Source organism: Anabas testudineus, chromosome 17, assembly GCF_900324465.2.
Source record: "Anabas testudineus chromosome 17, fAnaTes1.2, whole genome shotgun sequence".
NCBI lineage: Eukaryota > Metazoa > Chordata > Actinopteri > Anabantiformes > Anabantidae > Anabas > Anabas testudineus.
The window spans coordinates 19,374,581-19,390,295 of record NC_046626.1 but is presented as its reverse complement, the minus strand read 5'-3'; the positions used below and the strand labels follow the sequence as shown (position 1 = coordinate 19,390,295).

The 15,715-nt window shown below is 40.4% G+C and overlaps 1 protein-coding gene across 1 annotated transcript in view; it reads right to left on the bottom strand.

Moving 5' to 3' along the window:
• Window positions 1–448: 448 nt before the first annotated feature.
• adcy8 (adenylate cyclase 8 (brain)) overlaps window positions 449–15,715 on the bottom strand; it is a 53,362-nt gene continuing 38,095 nt past the window's right edge. The window contains exons 9-17 of the mRNA XM_026374784.1: window positions 14,901–15,102; window positions 13,727–13,816; window positions 13,016–13,188; window positions 11,846–11,924; window positions 7,937–8,095; window positions 4,142–4,288; window positions 3,218–3,310; window positions 2,754–2,868; window positions 449–2,333 (exon numbers count right to left, since the gene is read on the bottom strand). Of these exons, the coding sequence (XP_026230569.1) occupies window positions 1,834–2,333; window positions 2,754–2,868; window positions 3,218–3,310; window positions 4,142–4,288; window positions 7,937–8,095; window positions 11,846–11,924; window positions 13,016–13,188; window positions 13,727–13,816; window positions 14,901–15,102 (1,558 nt within the window). The 3' untranslated portion in view covers window positions 449–1,833. The remainder of the gene's footprint in view (window positions 2,334–2,753; window positions 2,869–3,217; window positions 3,311–4,141; window positions 4,289–7,936; window positions 8,096–11,845; window positions 11,925–13,015; window positions 13,189–13,726; window positions 13,817–14,900; window positions 15,103–15,715) is intronic.

Genomic DNA, 15,715 nt, shown 5'->3' with positions numbered 1-15,715 from the left:
CATCACCAAGGCAACAGTGAGGCTACCTGATGTGTTTTTAAATAGCAGCTGACCAAACCCATGTAAAACTTGCTTTTGCTGACATCCAGTGGTTAAACCCCAGCACTTTGCAACCACAGTGCTGCAGTGATGGTACAGTAGGTGTTCCACAGAGCATCATGACATCACTGTTGTTGAAGCTGCACCTACACCTGTAAGTGTCTCATGTTCACATGCTGCAAACATTTACTGACTTATGTCTCCTACTTTTGAATTTTCATCTGTTTACTACTGGTCTGTTATGATTCCATATCAATTCATCTTCTGTTTATTCTTTCTCTGTAATAAAAAATGCATATTAGGAACAGTCTGATCAAACTTTAACTTTCATATAGTGAAAATAAAGGCAACCAGACACGTGGCTTATATAAAAAATTAGACCCCTTTTATTGTGTTGTCATATATAAAAGAAATACAAAAAAGAAACATTGACACCAGGCGAGGTTCAGAGAGGGACGGAGTTTATGGGTTTTGGGCGCGGGGTGGGTCGGTGGCCAGGCGACATAAAAAGGGGAAACGACAGGAGGAATGTCAGACAGTCTGAGGGGATCAGTCGAACAGACACCGAACAGATGAGGGTGGATGAAAACAGAACGCAGCGGTCCCATCCAGGCCCTCCCTCCCCCACCACCACCACTACCATCACAATTTCCTCAATTGTTATTCCTCGGAGTTCCCGTTGAACAATTATTCATCAAAAGCAGAAGTGCTACAGGAGGTAGAAATAACCTCAGTGGGAGAAGCTAGAAAACACGCTCACTGAAAATATGTAAGTAACCTTCATATTTACATGACATTCATGGCTTTGAAAGGTCACCAGGCTGGTTCACTGCCAATACTCACCCCTTAACAAATTCTATTCACACTGGGAGGCTGGTTCAAATAGATGGTAGCTAACCTCAATATCCAGCATGTTCAAACTGAGCACATATGTAACGTGTCCCTCAAGGTGCCCTTTGTAGTTTTTTTGCAAACAAAGTTTCTGTTTACATTCATTGTGTGTATCCTTGAGGTCAAACAAACGTCTTGAGCGTGTACCCTACTTTATAGAGCATTTGCCAATACATCAGTGAGCACTGGGTGCCCACGACTGTCCCCAGTTCAACCTTTCTCCATCATTAGACCACTTTCGGTAGGTACTGACCACTATTTACTGGAAACACCCCACAGTTTTCCAAAGCCTGGCAGGTGCCACTTTAACAAGGTTACTAATGTTTCCTCACCAGTGGTTGGGACTGATTAGTGATGATTTGAATTGACTAGATTGATCTAATCTGCCTTTTAACATTTGAGCTGATTTCCAAAAGGCAAGTTGATCATTTGCAACAAGAGGTCATTTCCCTTTTGTGCTAATTTAGATATTTCACTCATCAAACACAAGCACTGCTAATGTACGAGCATCTGAGAGTTCAGACATGTATCTCCAGTTTGCTGGCAACACTGTAAATCTGCAGAGATGTGGATCTTTGGAGAATTATAGTAGTGAATTCCAATGTGTGCCAAGACACACTGCATCAACATCACTGTCATTCTGAACAGGAAGATGTTGTATTAATGAGCTCACTAATCTAATTGATGAATCTATTGTGCATCTAAGAGAAAAAATAACTAAACAAAACTGAAATGTCTGAGGTGGAACCAGGATCCATTTTCAGAACTACCTCCTTTTTTCATGACTGTACCTGAACATCAGAACTTCAGGGTTCCTTACTCAAACCCACTCAGGATTATTTTTACCCAAACAGCAGCTCTGCTTCTGAGAAATCTGTGTGAAACTGAAACTCCAATCTGTCTTCAAGACAGCTCTGTCTTATCAGCTGCTTCTGCATGATGCCCTCCTCCCACCTCGGAGCCACCGGGCGCTAACAACGTCCTCCTGTTGTAGTGGTGGTGGCCCTTCATGATGCCCGAGTTGTTGTTCTCGTTTAGGATCTGCTTTTGCTTCTGCCTGTTGAGTGACTGCACCAGGCCCAGCACCACGGCAGCCAGCGAGTACTGGCCGGTAATTTTGCGTGGCTGCAGGATGAGCGGGTTGGGCTGCACCCGGCCCAGCAAGAAGTGGGTTCGGATCTTGCCCTCCTGCTCACTGATGCCCTTCACGTAGATCTCGCCTCGGTACTCAAAGGCAAAGCCACGCTCCTTCAGGATCAGATAGGTCTCCTCGGGCACCTGGATCTTGCCGCTCACACCTGTGCTGTCCATCCTACTGGCCAGGTTCACCGTCTTTCCCCAGATGTCGTACTGCGGCTTCTTGGCACCAATCACACCTGCCACCACCGAACCGTGAGCCATACCTGCCAAAGCACGGATACAGATTTTCTTTTTTCCACTGGATTTCCATGTTTGTACACATCACATAAATCATTTATGTGCTGCTGCTGCTGCCGGTGGATGAAGGTCATAGTTTAAACACACTGATATATATTTTTTGACAAATCATTGGCACTGGTTGCTATAGTGACACCGGCAGATACCTCTAGGTTTGGGGCAAATGTTTTGTGCAATAGCTTTGGGTAAAGCAGAAAAACAGGACCAGGCTTTTGTGCATTCTTCAGCTGATTTCCAAGACCAATGACCATGATGGTATTTGCCCTTGAAGCATGTAAACATTATTTCTAAAGTTTGCTGCAGCGTGTTAGTACTTGTATAAGTCTGTGTTTGCTGTGTTTTTTAAGGTTTAAAACCTGAATCCTCAAATGACAGAGAGCTCTTACCGATTCTCAGCTCAAAGTTGTTGAAGGAATGCTTGTTGATCTCCTGGATGCTCTCGTTGAGGGCGATGGCGAAGTCTGCCAACGCACACAGGTGACCCCACTTATCTTCACATTGCTGTGAGAGGCAGAAGAGAGGATTCGGCTGATGTCAAGAAAAGATTGAGGGGAGGGAATGGGACGTGGAGGTACTGTTATCTGGTACATATTCAGGTACATGACTGATGGCATTATTCCTACTTCTACTACTATGCTGCAGCCAACCTTTCCATCTGTTTAAATATGTTATTTGTTAGATGTGGTGCAGTCATTTCTAATCTGTAAAGATCAAACCTGTGTGATGTTGGAGGTGAATTTGTAACTTTTTATCAAAGTGTTAAAAACAACACAGGTATCCAGTAGTTAATGCCTCCACTCACCTGGTGCTGCCTGCGTTGGAAAAAACGACTGATATGAAAGGATCTTACCTGTTTTTCAGGTGACAGACCAGAGACGGCCATGTAGGTGCTGCCGATGGTCTTGATCTTCTCGATGTCCTGGAAACGATCCTCGCCCAGCAACTGTGACAAGTGAGACAGTGAAAGATTTTGATTATCACTGTTTGTTTTCGTCTGCTTTCGACAATCTTTTACTAAGCCTTTAACTCTGCCTCCACAGATTGGACATCCAACATGAAATAAATGCAACTCTTGGTCTGAGTGAGATGTAATCCGGCCTTCTGCCACTCTGCTGCAGATAGAATGAATTTTATACTGCAACAGAAATAACGTTTATTATTATCACTGACTCAATTTGTATTTTAATCTTCTAACACTGAAGATTTTCTTTACTTTTCTTATGTTGCTTTAGTGATTTTATGGTCTGGCATGGGACAAAGCAAGGACAGAGACCTCACTAACTTAAACTAATTAAAAATGGTCAAATTATCACAACCATCCAGATTTTCCAGGATATCCTGGAGACTTGCACTGCCCTTACAACAGTGGCTCCCAAACACAGCCCCCTGCTCTGCTTTTGTCCAGCCATCCCTGCTCTACCTCTGTGAACTGACAAACCATCACGGAGCTCTAAAATCGTTGAAAACAGTTCCTGTCTGGATCGATGCGAGTAGTCTTATGATGGAAATGTCCCTATAATGTTTATGTTTGGTGTTTAACGGTGGTGGTTCGGTTCCATCTGACATAAAAGCCTTGTATAAACCTGCAGGGGTGAGCTCTCCTGTTGTTTATGCCTTTGCATAAATCAGTTATGAAATGTTCTGGGGTCTAAGTGTTCAATTCAAAAGTGTTTCAATCAAAAATGGAAGATGTTGATGTCGGAGACGGCCCCCCCGCATGTTTAAAAGTTGGTCTGAAGCAGAAGTGGCTGCACTTCAAAGTCTGGAGTCCTACCTCATCAAAGTCTGCAATAATTTCGTTGAGGAGCCTCAGGCACTCCACACCCTGGTTATTCATCTCAGTCTGGGAGTAGAAGTCGGCGAAGCCTGGGATGGAGGCAAACATCACACCCACTGCGTCGTAGGACTGCGAGTACAGCTCCTGTGGCGACAGACATTACAGAAAGAACAATGAATGTTTTCCAGGATGAAAATGAAAAACACTCTCATCAAAAGTCTCATCACTTTTTATTCTTCATACTCTTACTCTTCATTCGCTTCATGTGCAGTAGCAAATGAACACTAAATGCTCTCTTTGTTAATAATATAATGTTAATTGATTGTTAATTGTTATCAGTTAATATGTTAGACTCTGTTTTAGATGTTTAAAATCAACTCTTGCCCCTGCACCACAGTTTGAGGGTGGAGGTTTCTGTGTCATGCTCAAAAGTGTTGTGACTCTGCAGCAGGTGCAGCATCACTGTGGTAAACTGAACTGTGTGTCGCAGCAGAGGAGACTGCAGCTGCACTACACTATTTCCTCCAACCGGGGGCACTGTTGACACACGGACGGGCAGCACAGCAGGTCCTCTGACAGGAAACAGCATGTTCTCACGTACTAATGCCACATGCAGTAATTCATCATGTCGTCATGGGAATATTTTATTAATAGGCTGGTAAACATAATGTCCAGCCAGAGTTCAAGATTTAGAGTATATAATTCAAGAGAACTCTCTCTCTCTCTCTCTCTCTCACTGTCTCTTCAACATAATTACACACTTATGAAAATAAGACCCTGACTTCATTGTGACATCCTCACTGACATTATACAAGCTTAATGGGAGTCAAATGTCAAAGCTTCATTGTGAAAGTTGGTAAAGTCGAACTAATTTAATTTCTTCACTGCGTCTCTTCAGGATCATGTCAGTCGATTATAAGAGGTTTTTATAGAGTTTCATCCTGCAAGAGAAGCCTCTTTACCAAACTTTAAGAAATGTTTTCTGCCATTACAATTAGTCATTTATTCAAAGTACAAACGAAGGCAGAATTGGCATAAGGAGGTCTTTCCTACTGGAGGTAGACCACTGGGAATCGAACACCAGTCACTCACATATTAGCGTTATTATGAAACTCTGACTGACTTTTTAAATATTTAACTTTATCTAGTTTGATGAGATAGTAGAGACATGTTGACCATGGTCTTACATCACTTTTGTTTTTAATTTAACTTTTTATTTGTTTATATTTCTGCAGTTTAGTGAGTGCTGGATACAAGACTTGAGCTGCTCAACATTTCTGCGCTCGTGCATGAAGTCGATTTTCCTCCTCACAGTTTCCAATACAGTTTCAAAAGAACATAGAAGACAGATCTAGACTTGTAGCTTGGTCAATCACACTCCCTAGTATGTATGAATGTTGGTGTTGATTCTTCTTTAGATTCCAATATATGCTGCCCCCTCTTCCTTTTGATGATACCTTTGTATTTTTTGGGTACTGATGCACCCCCAAACACACAGATTCTGGCTTCTGCACCTTTTTACATAGGTGATTTGGAGAGAAAGGGTTTGTAAGGTGGAGGTTTTACCGGTGTAACTCAAAACAATCCCCACTTTTCTGCTTTTAACCACCTTTCTCATTAGTAACTGAAACCTGAAGGATGTGCCATGTGGGGAGGGGAAACAGGAAACTCTAGGTGAGAACACAGGATAGAAAACAGCAAGGAGCTAAAACCCTTGCTGCGAACTGCTCCTAATAAAAGCTTGAATTAAAAACGAAAATGCTGATAGAAATGACGCTCTCAGTCACCTTATTGATTGTCAAAGGTCACCAACACCATGTCAGGGTTGTAGGAGCCTATTAATAACCCAGTGCTCCCGTATCTAAATCACACAACAATAAACAGGCTGATTAATAATGTAACGAGTGATTAGGACCCAACCTATCCTAATGGATGCATTTTTAATCATGTCCTTTTTAATTAGGAACAGGCACTGGAGCAGAATGATATCAGCTCTCCTCTCCTGACATTCATAATGCATCAGCTGCTCCCCTTTTGTATGGGAGGCAACGGAAGATTGGAGGAGACGATAATGAAGGAGCCCAACAAGGACAATACGGCGATTTGACTCCAGCATGTGATAACTGTCCTCTCTGCCCATACAATCAGTCATTATCGAATTGGTAAACGAGGAGAACGCAGCGGCACAAATGAAGTGAAATGAATAAATTCTGACTTTTTAGCTTTAAGCTAAAAGTAGCAGGAATGATATTAGGTTCTGTCTTGACCTATATCAAGCCCTGGTGATGGCTTTTAAAATAAACCAATCCTTGTTCATCTTAATTGCTGGCAGCTCCGCACACTTGCCACAGAAACACTGAAAAAAATCTGATATTAATAGTTCAGTATATTTTGTCCAATATTTTGGTTAATGATCCGAATACTGTACCTGCAAATTTAATAACATTCCCGTCAGCCTCTGCGATGCTTTGTGTTTTTGTGCATGGTTAACATTCCTGGTGTGCATCAGCAGAGTAACGCTGTGAGCATGTGAGCATGTTAGCATTCTGCTCAAACACATGTAAAAATTATGTTTCTATACAACTAAACTGGCAAAACAATGTTTTAAATTGACATTACTCTAATTGTATGATGCTTTCTATGAACATAATGATAATATGTTATAAGTAGTAGATAAACACCTGATACCTGGTGAGATCTTATTACCCATATTCGTTTTGGACATCACTGGTGCTCTAGTGGTGGCTTTAATGAGCAAATTCAGATTGTACTGTTCGATTGTCCACACATGTCGCTGTGTGTCATATTAATCAAAACTAAGGTGCTAAGTGCAGAAGAGGTGTAGTAGTGATGTAAAGTTAATACAGTAACTGTGTTTATACGTCAGCATTAGTGTGTGTGTGTGTGTGCCTGTGCTCATTTTACCCTTTAAACAAGGGCAGAGCCGCTCTATTCAAAAGGAGATTAAAAGAACAAAATGAAAAGGGCAGTAGAGATAAGGTAAACAAAAAGAGAAAGTTTGCAAAGTTTGACTCTCTACAGAGTTTGGGCAGCTGAGTCACTGCTGTGCTGAACAGACAAATCAATGTGTTCTCTGCTGCTGACTGACAACATGTTATTAAAATCAAATCAAACACATACAACCAAAAAAAGCTCCGTGGCTCTGCAAAGATTTCCGGCTGAATGAACCGCCCCAACAATTCTCTCTCCCTCTGTACAGTTGTTTGAAAAGCAATTATGGAGCCCTTTTCTTTTCTTCGAAGGTTGGAACACCGAGGCGCGGGGAGCGAATTGTAATGAACGCAGGGGACTAATTTTGGAGCGGGTCTGCAGTGAAAAATGAGGTGAAGTGTGAGAGGAGGTGCTGCTGTATAAAAACTCGGAGCTGAGTGCTGAAACACGCAGCTTCGGTGTTGTGATTTGGCCTGTCGTTTGATGAATGGTCCCCGGAAAATATTAATCTTGGTCCACATCAGTGGTCATCAAAGTAGGCCTGAACTTATTTTTGTTTAACCCTTCATTTCAATCAGAACAAACAACATGTTGCTCACAAAGTTCATCGCTGAGATGTGGGAATGCAGCAACATTGCTGAGAAAGTCTGATCAGACGGGTCAGGTGTTTATTTGGAAGAGAAAACAAATACTATTTAATATTTATACCACTTTTCAAGTGCTCGCTAGTGTTGTCACAGAATCAACTAGAACTGTATGATCATCTAAGAACAAACCAAAACAGGTTATCATCAGACCAGTAACTAGGATGATTCAAATATGAGTGCCGTTTCCACAGACCTCATTGTCCCGGTCCTTTTCCAGGAAGTGTCGGGCCACGTGGCTGGGCAGGATGTTCCTCAACATGTTTTCATTATGTTCTCGCAACTCCTTCATTTCGTTGATCTCCTCTTTGGCCTGGACCCGCCACAGGAAGTCCAGCCGGGCCGTGTACTCCAGCTGAAGACACGGGACAAACATGCAAATGAAGTATTGATGGTATATCTGCGCCACACAGGATCACAGCATTACTTGTTTCTCTGTTCCCTCAATTCTCTTTTTTTTATTATTATTTTAAGATAAATCAGTTTTTTTTTGTCTCAGTAGACCAACATGTACCAATGGTGCCTTCAGTAGTTCACCTGTTAACCTGTTCCACCTCTTGCATATGCATGAATGTTTTTATTGCATATTTAGGTTCACGGAATTGTTCTTCACTGAATAAATCAGACAATTCAAGTGTATTTTTGGCTTCTCGAGCCTCGAAAAACCTGAAAATCCCTAATCAGCTTTCGTCCCCCTTTCCAGAAGAGTTAAGTTACTTAAAAATGAACCAAAGATCAGATGGAAATGTGTTGTTTATGTGTGTGGAGATGATGAGAGGGCTGAGCTAATGGTTGAATTCAATCCTCTGTTAAATTTGGATCAGTTATGGAGCAAATGAGAGCGTGATCAATCTGAAAAGCAGCAAAAATATTCTAATAGGCAACATTAATGAAAGACCAATCAATAAAAAGCCATTTGAAAACAATAGAGCCAAACAAAAGTAAGACAAAAATTGCTGATATTCAAAATGTATTTTGGCGGAAGGCAGATTAGCCTGTGAGGATTTAAAAGTCCCTCTGTGACAATTGGCCAAAAAAGATTTTTGAATAACTGTGGTAGCAATTAGTCCGTCAGTCAAAAGCTTCAGTGTCATTTTCTGTTTTTCTAATAAATGCAAAGTCTGCAGAGTTTGGTTTGGCAATGAGATAATGAGCAGCTGGCTGGTGAAATAATGGATCTCTCAGTTATTAACCTACATTAACTACCCTTTACTTCAGTTTAACTTGAGTAAACTAGTTCACTATAAAAAGTTGAATATGAAAAAGTACAATATTTTAATATATAGACAGTTAGTGACCTTTATTAACTTATGGTCCTGTAGTGATTTTAAAGACAAGTAGGTTGCCTAATAATTTCAAAATAAGAGCCTTGTCTGCAGCGTTGTAATGACATGTTTCATGTGTTCACTGTGTTTGATAATGTAATTACTGCACTGACAGGAAACAGTTTCATGAAGAACAGCTTCATCTGGTTTCTCTGCTGCTCTCATAAGTTTATTATGTAAGAAAGCCTCTGCTGTTATTATTGTATGTTATTTAATTCATCTGTGCAGCTGTTTAGAGATGTGTAGTGTAGGATCCATATTTGTTGTGATGAAGAAAGGTTTTTCACACGTGTTGAGCATCACTGGAGGTCTGTGATACGGGGAATATGCTTAATCAGGTTCTGGACTGATGGAAAAAATATGAAATGTTGGTTATGGTCTCTGTGAGTTTTTCTTTTAATTTAAATAACACTATAGAAAATCACCAACGTTTTCCTTTAAAACTGGGCAGTAATCATCTACGTGTATCTTATTCTATGTGTCATTAAAGACACACATTGTAAACTGTGCACTTCAGCTTCAACATGACATAAAGGGAAAATGCGTGCAAATGTGTTTGTGTGTTATTGTGAAGACATCACACATTTAACAAGCACAGAATGAGGGTGAGATCCTGGTAATGAAAGAGGCTGAACAATAAGAGTCTCCATCACTCTTCTCTAACAGGCTCTTCTTCACAACACAAAGAAATCACTTGAATGTCTCTCCTGAAAGCAGCACTAACTTGTGTTTTTTACCCTCTTTGTGCACACATTTTCCTCAACAACAGCTGATGGTGCAGTAAGTTTCTATCTACAAAAGACTGAAACTCCTTTAGTTGTGAAGTTGCTCTGGGGTTCAGTTTGACTACATAAAACCTCTGTTTCACTTCTGTTGAATCTTCTGTCTGAGCAGCAAATATACTTCATTTGATGCATGTTAGATTTGTGATTGTTGTTTAAATACAAGACTATCAGTACAAACAGTATTGGACAGAACACACTGTACAAGGACGCACACAACCACTTCTGCCTCCTTCTAAAATGCACCAATAATATATAATAACAAGACAACTAGTGTACAGTATGTATGAAGTCTAAACAACATAAAACCAAGTAGAACTCAGCACATATAAATCTTCTTTTACTGCAGCCCTGATGTCTGCTGCTGTAGTCTCGTCCACAGTGCCGACTACAATGTCAAAGAGCAACACTGCAGACAAGAACGGGGCTTGCGTCAGTATGAATACGCTGATTGTTCGATTGCAGACAGAGTGCACTCACCTGCAGCGGAGCTTGCATACAGTCCACTGCAGGAAGCATGTTAGAGCCTTTATGCTCCTTCAGGTTGTGTGTACAGTAAATAATTATACATATGTCTACTCTGTGTACATGCAGTACGTCCACTAAAAAGCAGCATCACGTTTTTATGACAACATCCATCCAAAAAATCCACAGAGAATCAAAGACGACGTCACAGAAACCAACTGTGAACACATCTGGATTTACAGTATCTGTATAAACGTCAGTCTTGACATTTAAAATATCTAATTTGGATCAGCGATGAGCATTTTTCATATAATGTGCTTGAAATACCACAAACAATATCAAACATTTTGTCATTATCTTGAACAAAGAACATGGGAGGTGAAACATTTCCTCAAAAAGAGATGAGTCAGTGGATATAAGATGAACATGAATGCAATTTTTACACTCATTTCTTTTGGCCTGATGCATCTCACACGAGCAGCCTGGCAGAGCTCACACGCTGTGAACTGTCATTGTCTGTGCTTTGCCAAACAAGTGGTAGAATTGACCCAAGGAAAATCAATATGCCACTGGATGACTTCAAATGCGGCTGCTTTCTACTTTCATGGGACTACAAAGGGCCTTCAATTATGGCCGTCTACCCTCCATCTCTAACCGTCGCTGAACTACATGATCAAAGGTTGCCATAGAGAGCGCATGAAAGCAAGGCGCTGATACCAGTTTCCTTCAGGCTGATGACTCTGATTGAATCTTTAGAAAATGGCTCGTATCATGTAACAGATATAGACAATCAGAGGTTTATTTCTGTTTAGCTGTGTATCTGAAGTATCACAGACATTACACAGCAATAAAATCTGACACTGATGTTTTTTCCTGCTATTGATGTAATGCTTGTTGCATAAAGTAGCCAAAAGAGGCACATTTATCCAATTTATACTAGAACAAATCATAAAAATATATATTTTTTAAATATATCCCACACTGGGAGACAGTACGTAGCATCTAGACATAAGTTCGTCTTTTGTGAAACTTTTGCCTGAAGTTCCAATAGCGTTGAAGGGGATGAGATTTAGTTTGTGCTGATAACACAGATAAGGCAGAGGAAGGAGCTGGAGCAGCAGGAGCTGGAAGAGTGAAACATATTGTTTTTAATGAGTGAAGGTTTCTAAAAATAGACGCCACATCAGACAACCAGACAACATCAGGACTGATGCTGTCTGCTCGTGTTCTTCTCTGGTTATTTTTGTGGTTACTTGTCGAACAGTTTTGTTAAAGGCTATTAGATGACTGCACTAATGAGGCAGCATTCCTCAGACTGCGCTCATGTTTTCTGTTACTACCTTTAAATAGGTGTCTTTACCTCAACCTCTATAACAAAATTCACCAGTGCTTTCCAAAAAGACACAATAGTTTTCTCATATGACACCTGGGGGTGAGGCTCTGTTACAGTTCAGGTAATCACCTTCTAGCTTACATCTAAACACTAACCTAGTTTTACTGATGATGAAGCTGATGATGATGATGTGACCTTACCTGCTGACCGTGGTAAAATACAGCAAGGAGGAACATGGCCATCAGGAGCAAAGACGTCTCTTTGGTTCCCAGGAAGTTTCTGTTTGAATGTGAAGAGAGAGGAAAGTGATGAGTGGCCTTTGGATGCTATTTTATCATTTTATTGATTAGCACTTTATCTGCTATTAAATATTACTCTAAACCTGCCAACACTGTAATCTAACTTCTGTAATCAGGAGAATGTAACATCACCGCCTACATGCTCCGGAAAAGATGAAGGTACAAACTTTGTACATACAGAGGCTTTATTAACTTTATCTTCAATTTGAGAATCATGTGATTTTGTAGTATCTGTAAATAATGAGAAATGTCTATGATGATGAGTTCAAGGTCACGGTTTTAGCTGCCAACAACACAAATATTCAAAAATGGGAACGCAGAATTAGAAGATGTGACATTTGTACTTGTACTAAAATAACATAAGTGCAAGTTCTGTATAAATAGTGGCAGATTAATGGAATTAATATTGAATTAATATTAATGATTTAGAGGCATTTAAAGGGGATTAGGCTAAACGATTGAAGTCTGAAACTTACAGTGGACATTAAATTGAGCTATGCGTCTCCGTCTGACCTTTTTTTTCCTGTTTCACTTCCTTATGAAGCTCATTCTGTATGGAAACTGCCGCTTCAAGGGAGTATGATGCATTTATTTTTTCCTAACGGCTCTTTCATGGTTAAATATTCAGGATGCCTTCCTACATCAGTCACTGTAAATGTCACTGTATTATACCCGGAGACGCCTGCAAGATGAGTTTTCTTACATTTGCAATATTCATGTCCAGAAAAAAGGTCAACTCGGCTCCCTGATGTGTTTTTGAAAACGAAAAGCAAGGAAACAGGTGGTGAAACGAAAGACATTAATGTACTGAAGCTATTTTTGCACTTTGCAGCGAGGAGTTTACCTACAGTAATATTAAGATGTGTGCATCAAACAATCCAATCAGAAAAAGCTGTTTTGTTTTTGAGTTACTTAAGAATAGTGCTCAGAGACGAACCTCTGACAGATTTTCTATGATCAACAAGCCATAAAAATACACCACTAAATGAAATCCAAAGTCTACGGACAACTGATTAAACTCAGCATATGCACAGCATATGGTTTGTGAGCGTGTGATTCCAAAGCACTCACTCTGTGTTGTGGTGGACGGTGTCATAGCGAACAAATAGCGAGGTGTAAAAAGCTTCTGTCAGTAGTGAGTAGATGGCGATCATCACCAGCAGCACGGCCAACTTCAGAACCGAGTTCAGCCGCAGGAACACTGCACACGTCACCATCGCCAGGACCCCTGTAAACACGAAATACTACAAACAAAAGAGAAATAAATAAAGATATGATTAATATTAGCATGTAAACACAAAATCTAGTGTTAGTTCCTCGTCACCTGGTAAACACCAACACCATTTAAACCCTAAACCTTCAGGCTTTCTGTAAATAAACATCATCTGATCCTCCAGTAGGACAAGTACCATGACTACTAAGCTGACTAAGCTTTGCACCACAGGCTTCTTATCTGCCAAAATAGTCTACTTTAATATTTCAGTCAGGCTAAAAACAAGAAAAATAATAACAATAACAGGCAATAAGTCTTTAGCTTTTTGGCCCTCTGGAGTAAATATGTTTGGACTCGCTTATTAAGCCCATCAATCAGTTGCCTGTTGTGTCAGTGGATATTTTCTCCACAATATTCTGATGGCTCAGCATCAGTCGCCATTATCTAAGGTGCGACTTCGTTCTGGGTGTGAGCAGATGTCGAAGATATTTGAATTAGCATTTTTTTCACTGTCACAGAAGAACAGACGGACCTGACTGCATAATTCAGACCCCTCATTTAGCAGGTACCTCTGGGTAGAAGCAGATGTCTGGGATGGAGGCCGACTCGTTGAACGTCTGGTTCCTGAAAGTGCTGGACTTGTCGAAGTCGCACCACAGCTGTGAGAGAGCAAAAGAGGGATTATTGTTGAGTTATAGCATTAAACTGATGCAGGATCAGTATAAAGAAATCCCCCAAATCCCTTTTCATACAGTTTTTTATTAAGCCTTAAATCCTTCAATATGTTCACATTTGTTTATTTGTAAGTAAACAGGGTGAAGTTTTACTCTCAAAACATGATCCACATCATTAAACTTTCTAAATCTGTGTCTTCTTTTATTACTATATGCTGTTACTTCTTTTTTTTTTGAATGGCCGCCTATGAGAGTCATTGTTTAACTTCCTATCAACTTTATTTAAATACTTGTTGTAGAAACGTCATTTAAACTTTAAACCGGTGCAGACACTTTGAAAAATTCCCCTTAAATCAGCTTCTTTCATCTTTTTTACTCTTTGAGTTTTGGCAGTTTTAGTTTTTGGTATGTTTTGCTTCATCCACTCACACTCTCAACTCTTTCATAAACAAATTTTACTTCATACATCAAAACATAGGAAAACCTCTTTCTAGACGTCTGGATTCTCGTAACCATTGGACTTATGGTTTGTGGAGCACGTTTTCCCTGGAATCAGCCTGTATGAGGAGACATTACCTAGGTGCAGCTGTGTGTGTCTCTCACCTGGTCATTATATATTTGTCCTCCCCTCATATGACTCCACTAGATGTCAGGACTACCCCTCACCCCTCGATCCATGCCTAAACATGACTCAGCATTTTCTTTCCTTCGGTTTTTTTGACAAGCACTTGCAATAACATGGACCGGTCAGCACCTTTTAAGCGTTCTGCGTATTTTCCGCAACACATCAGCTCTTCCATGTAGTTCATTCAGAAATTGCTTTCTCTACTTTCTCCACTACTCTTTTCCAGTTCATTTTAATTTTGACCATATGTATATTTTTACTTTGCCATAACTTTCTTCTTTTGTCTCACACATGAGCATTTTTCACAATCCCATATTTACCATCTTGTTCCCTTAAACACTCCGTTGAGAACCAAACATGGATTCACTTACTGTTGAAAATAGTCCCTAACACTGACTCTGTATTAAAATAAAAACCTGGACTGGAGGTTGGACTTGAACTCACAATATTGATCATTGCGGCCAGAAAGTTGATGAGGATTGAGACAAAGATGATGACGTTTCGTGCAGCGTAGGTCTCGTTGATCCAGCAGCAGGCTTTTCGCAGGACCAGAGGCAGACACTTGTAGTCCTCCGCTGTCGTAACTAGGATCAGGCAGGAATGGAGTACGATGAGGACAGAGAACTGGATCACCATCGTTACTATCCTGCAGAAACACATTAAATGGCAAAGGGACCATACATTAAGACTTAGATCAAAGAAAGTAACACCAATGTGACCTCAGACCTCTTAAGTAGTAAAAGTCTATGTCCTTCATCAGTATAACTTAGGAGCTTATTGTGTTATACATCACTAAAACATTTCATAATGTGTGAAATCTCTACTCACAGAATATGTTTGCTGTAATAACAGTACTCTGTTCCACTAATAATGTTGTTAAAGTTTCTTTCATTAGTTGGTTTTTAAGGATTGAAACATGCTGTATTAGAGTTTGGTTCTAAGCTACTACAGTAATGTTTGAGCATAAGAAGTTAGTATTTATTAATAATTTATTAAACATAAGTTGTGTTCAGGTTTTTTAAAAATCCTTTTTTAGCATTTTTGCTTTTAGTAAGTGGGCAGACAGGACATGCAGCCCGGGTTCCCAGTGATTAACTGGAGAAATGGGGCAGGAGCATGGGGCCTCAGGATCCCCCCCCCCCCCCTGCTTCTGCACCTGTGTGGACATAAACGTGCTCTGGGTGGCGCTAAACTGAAGCAAAGCGGTGATGTGAGTTTAACACAGTTCAACTGAAGCTACAACTCCAGCGTTCCTGTGA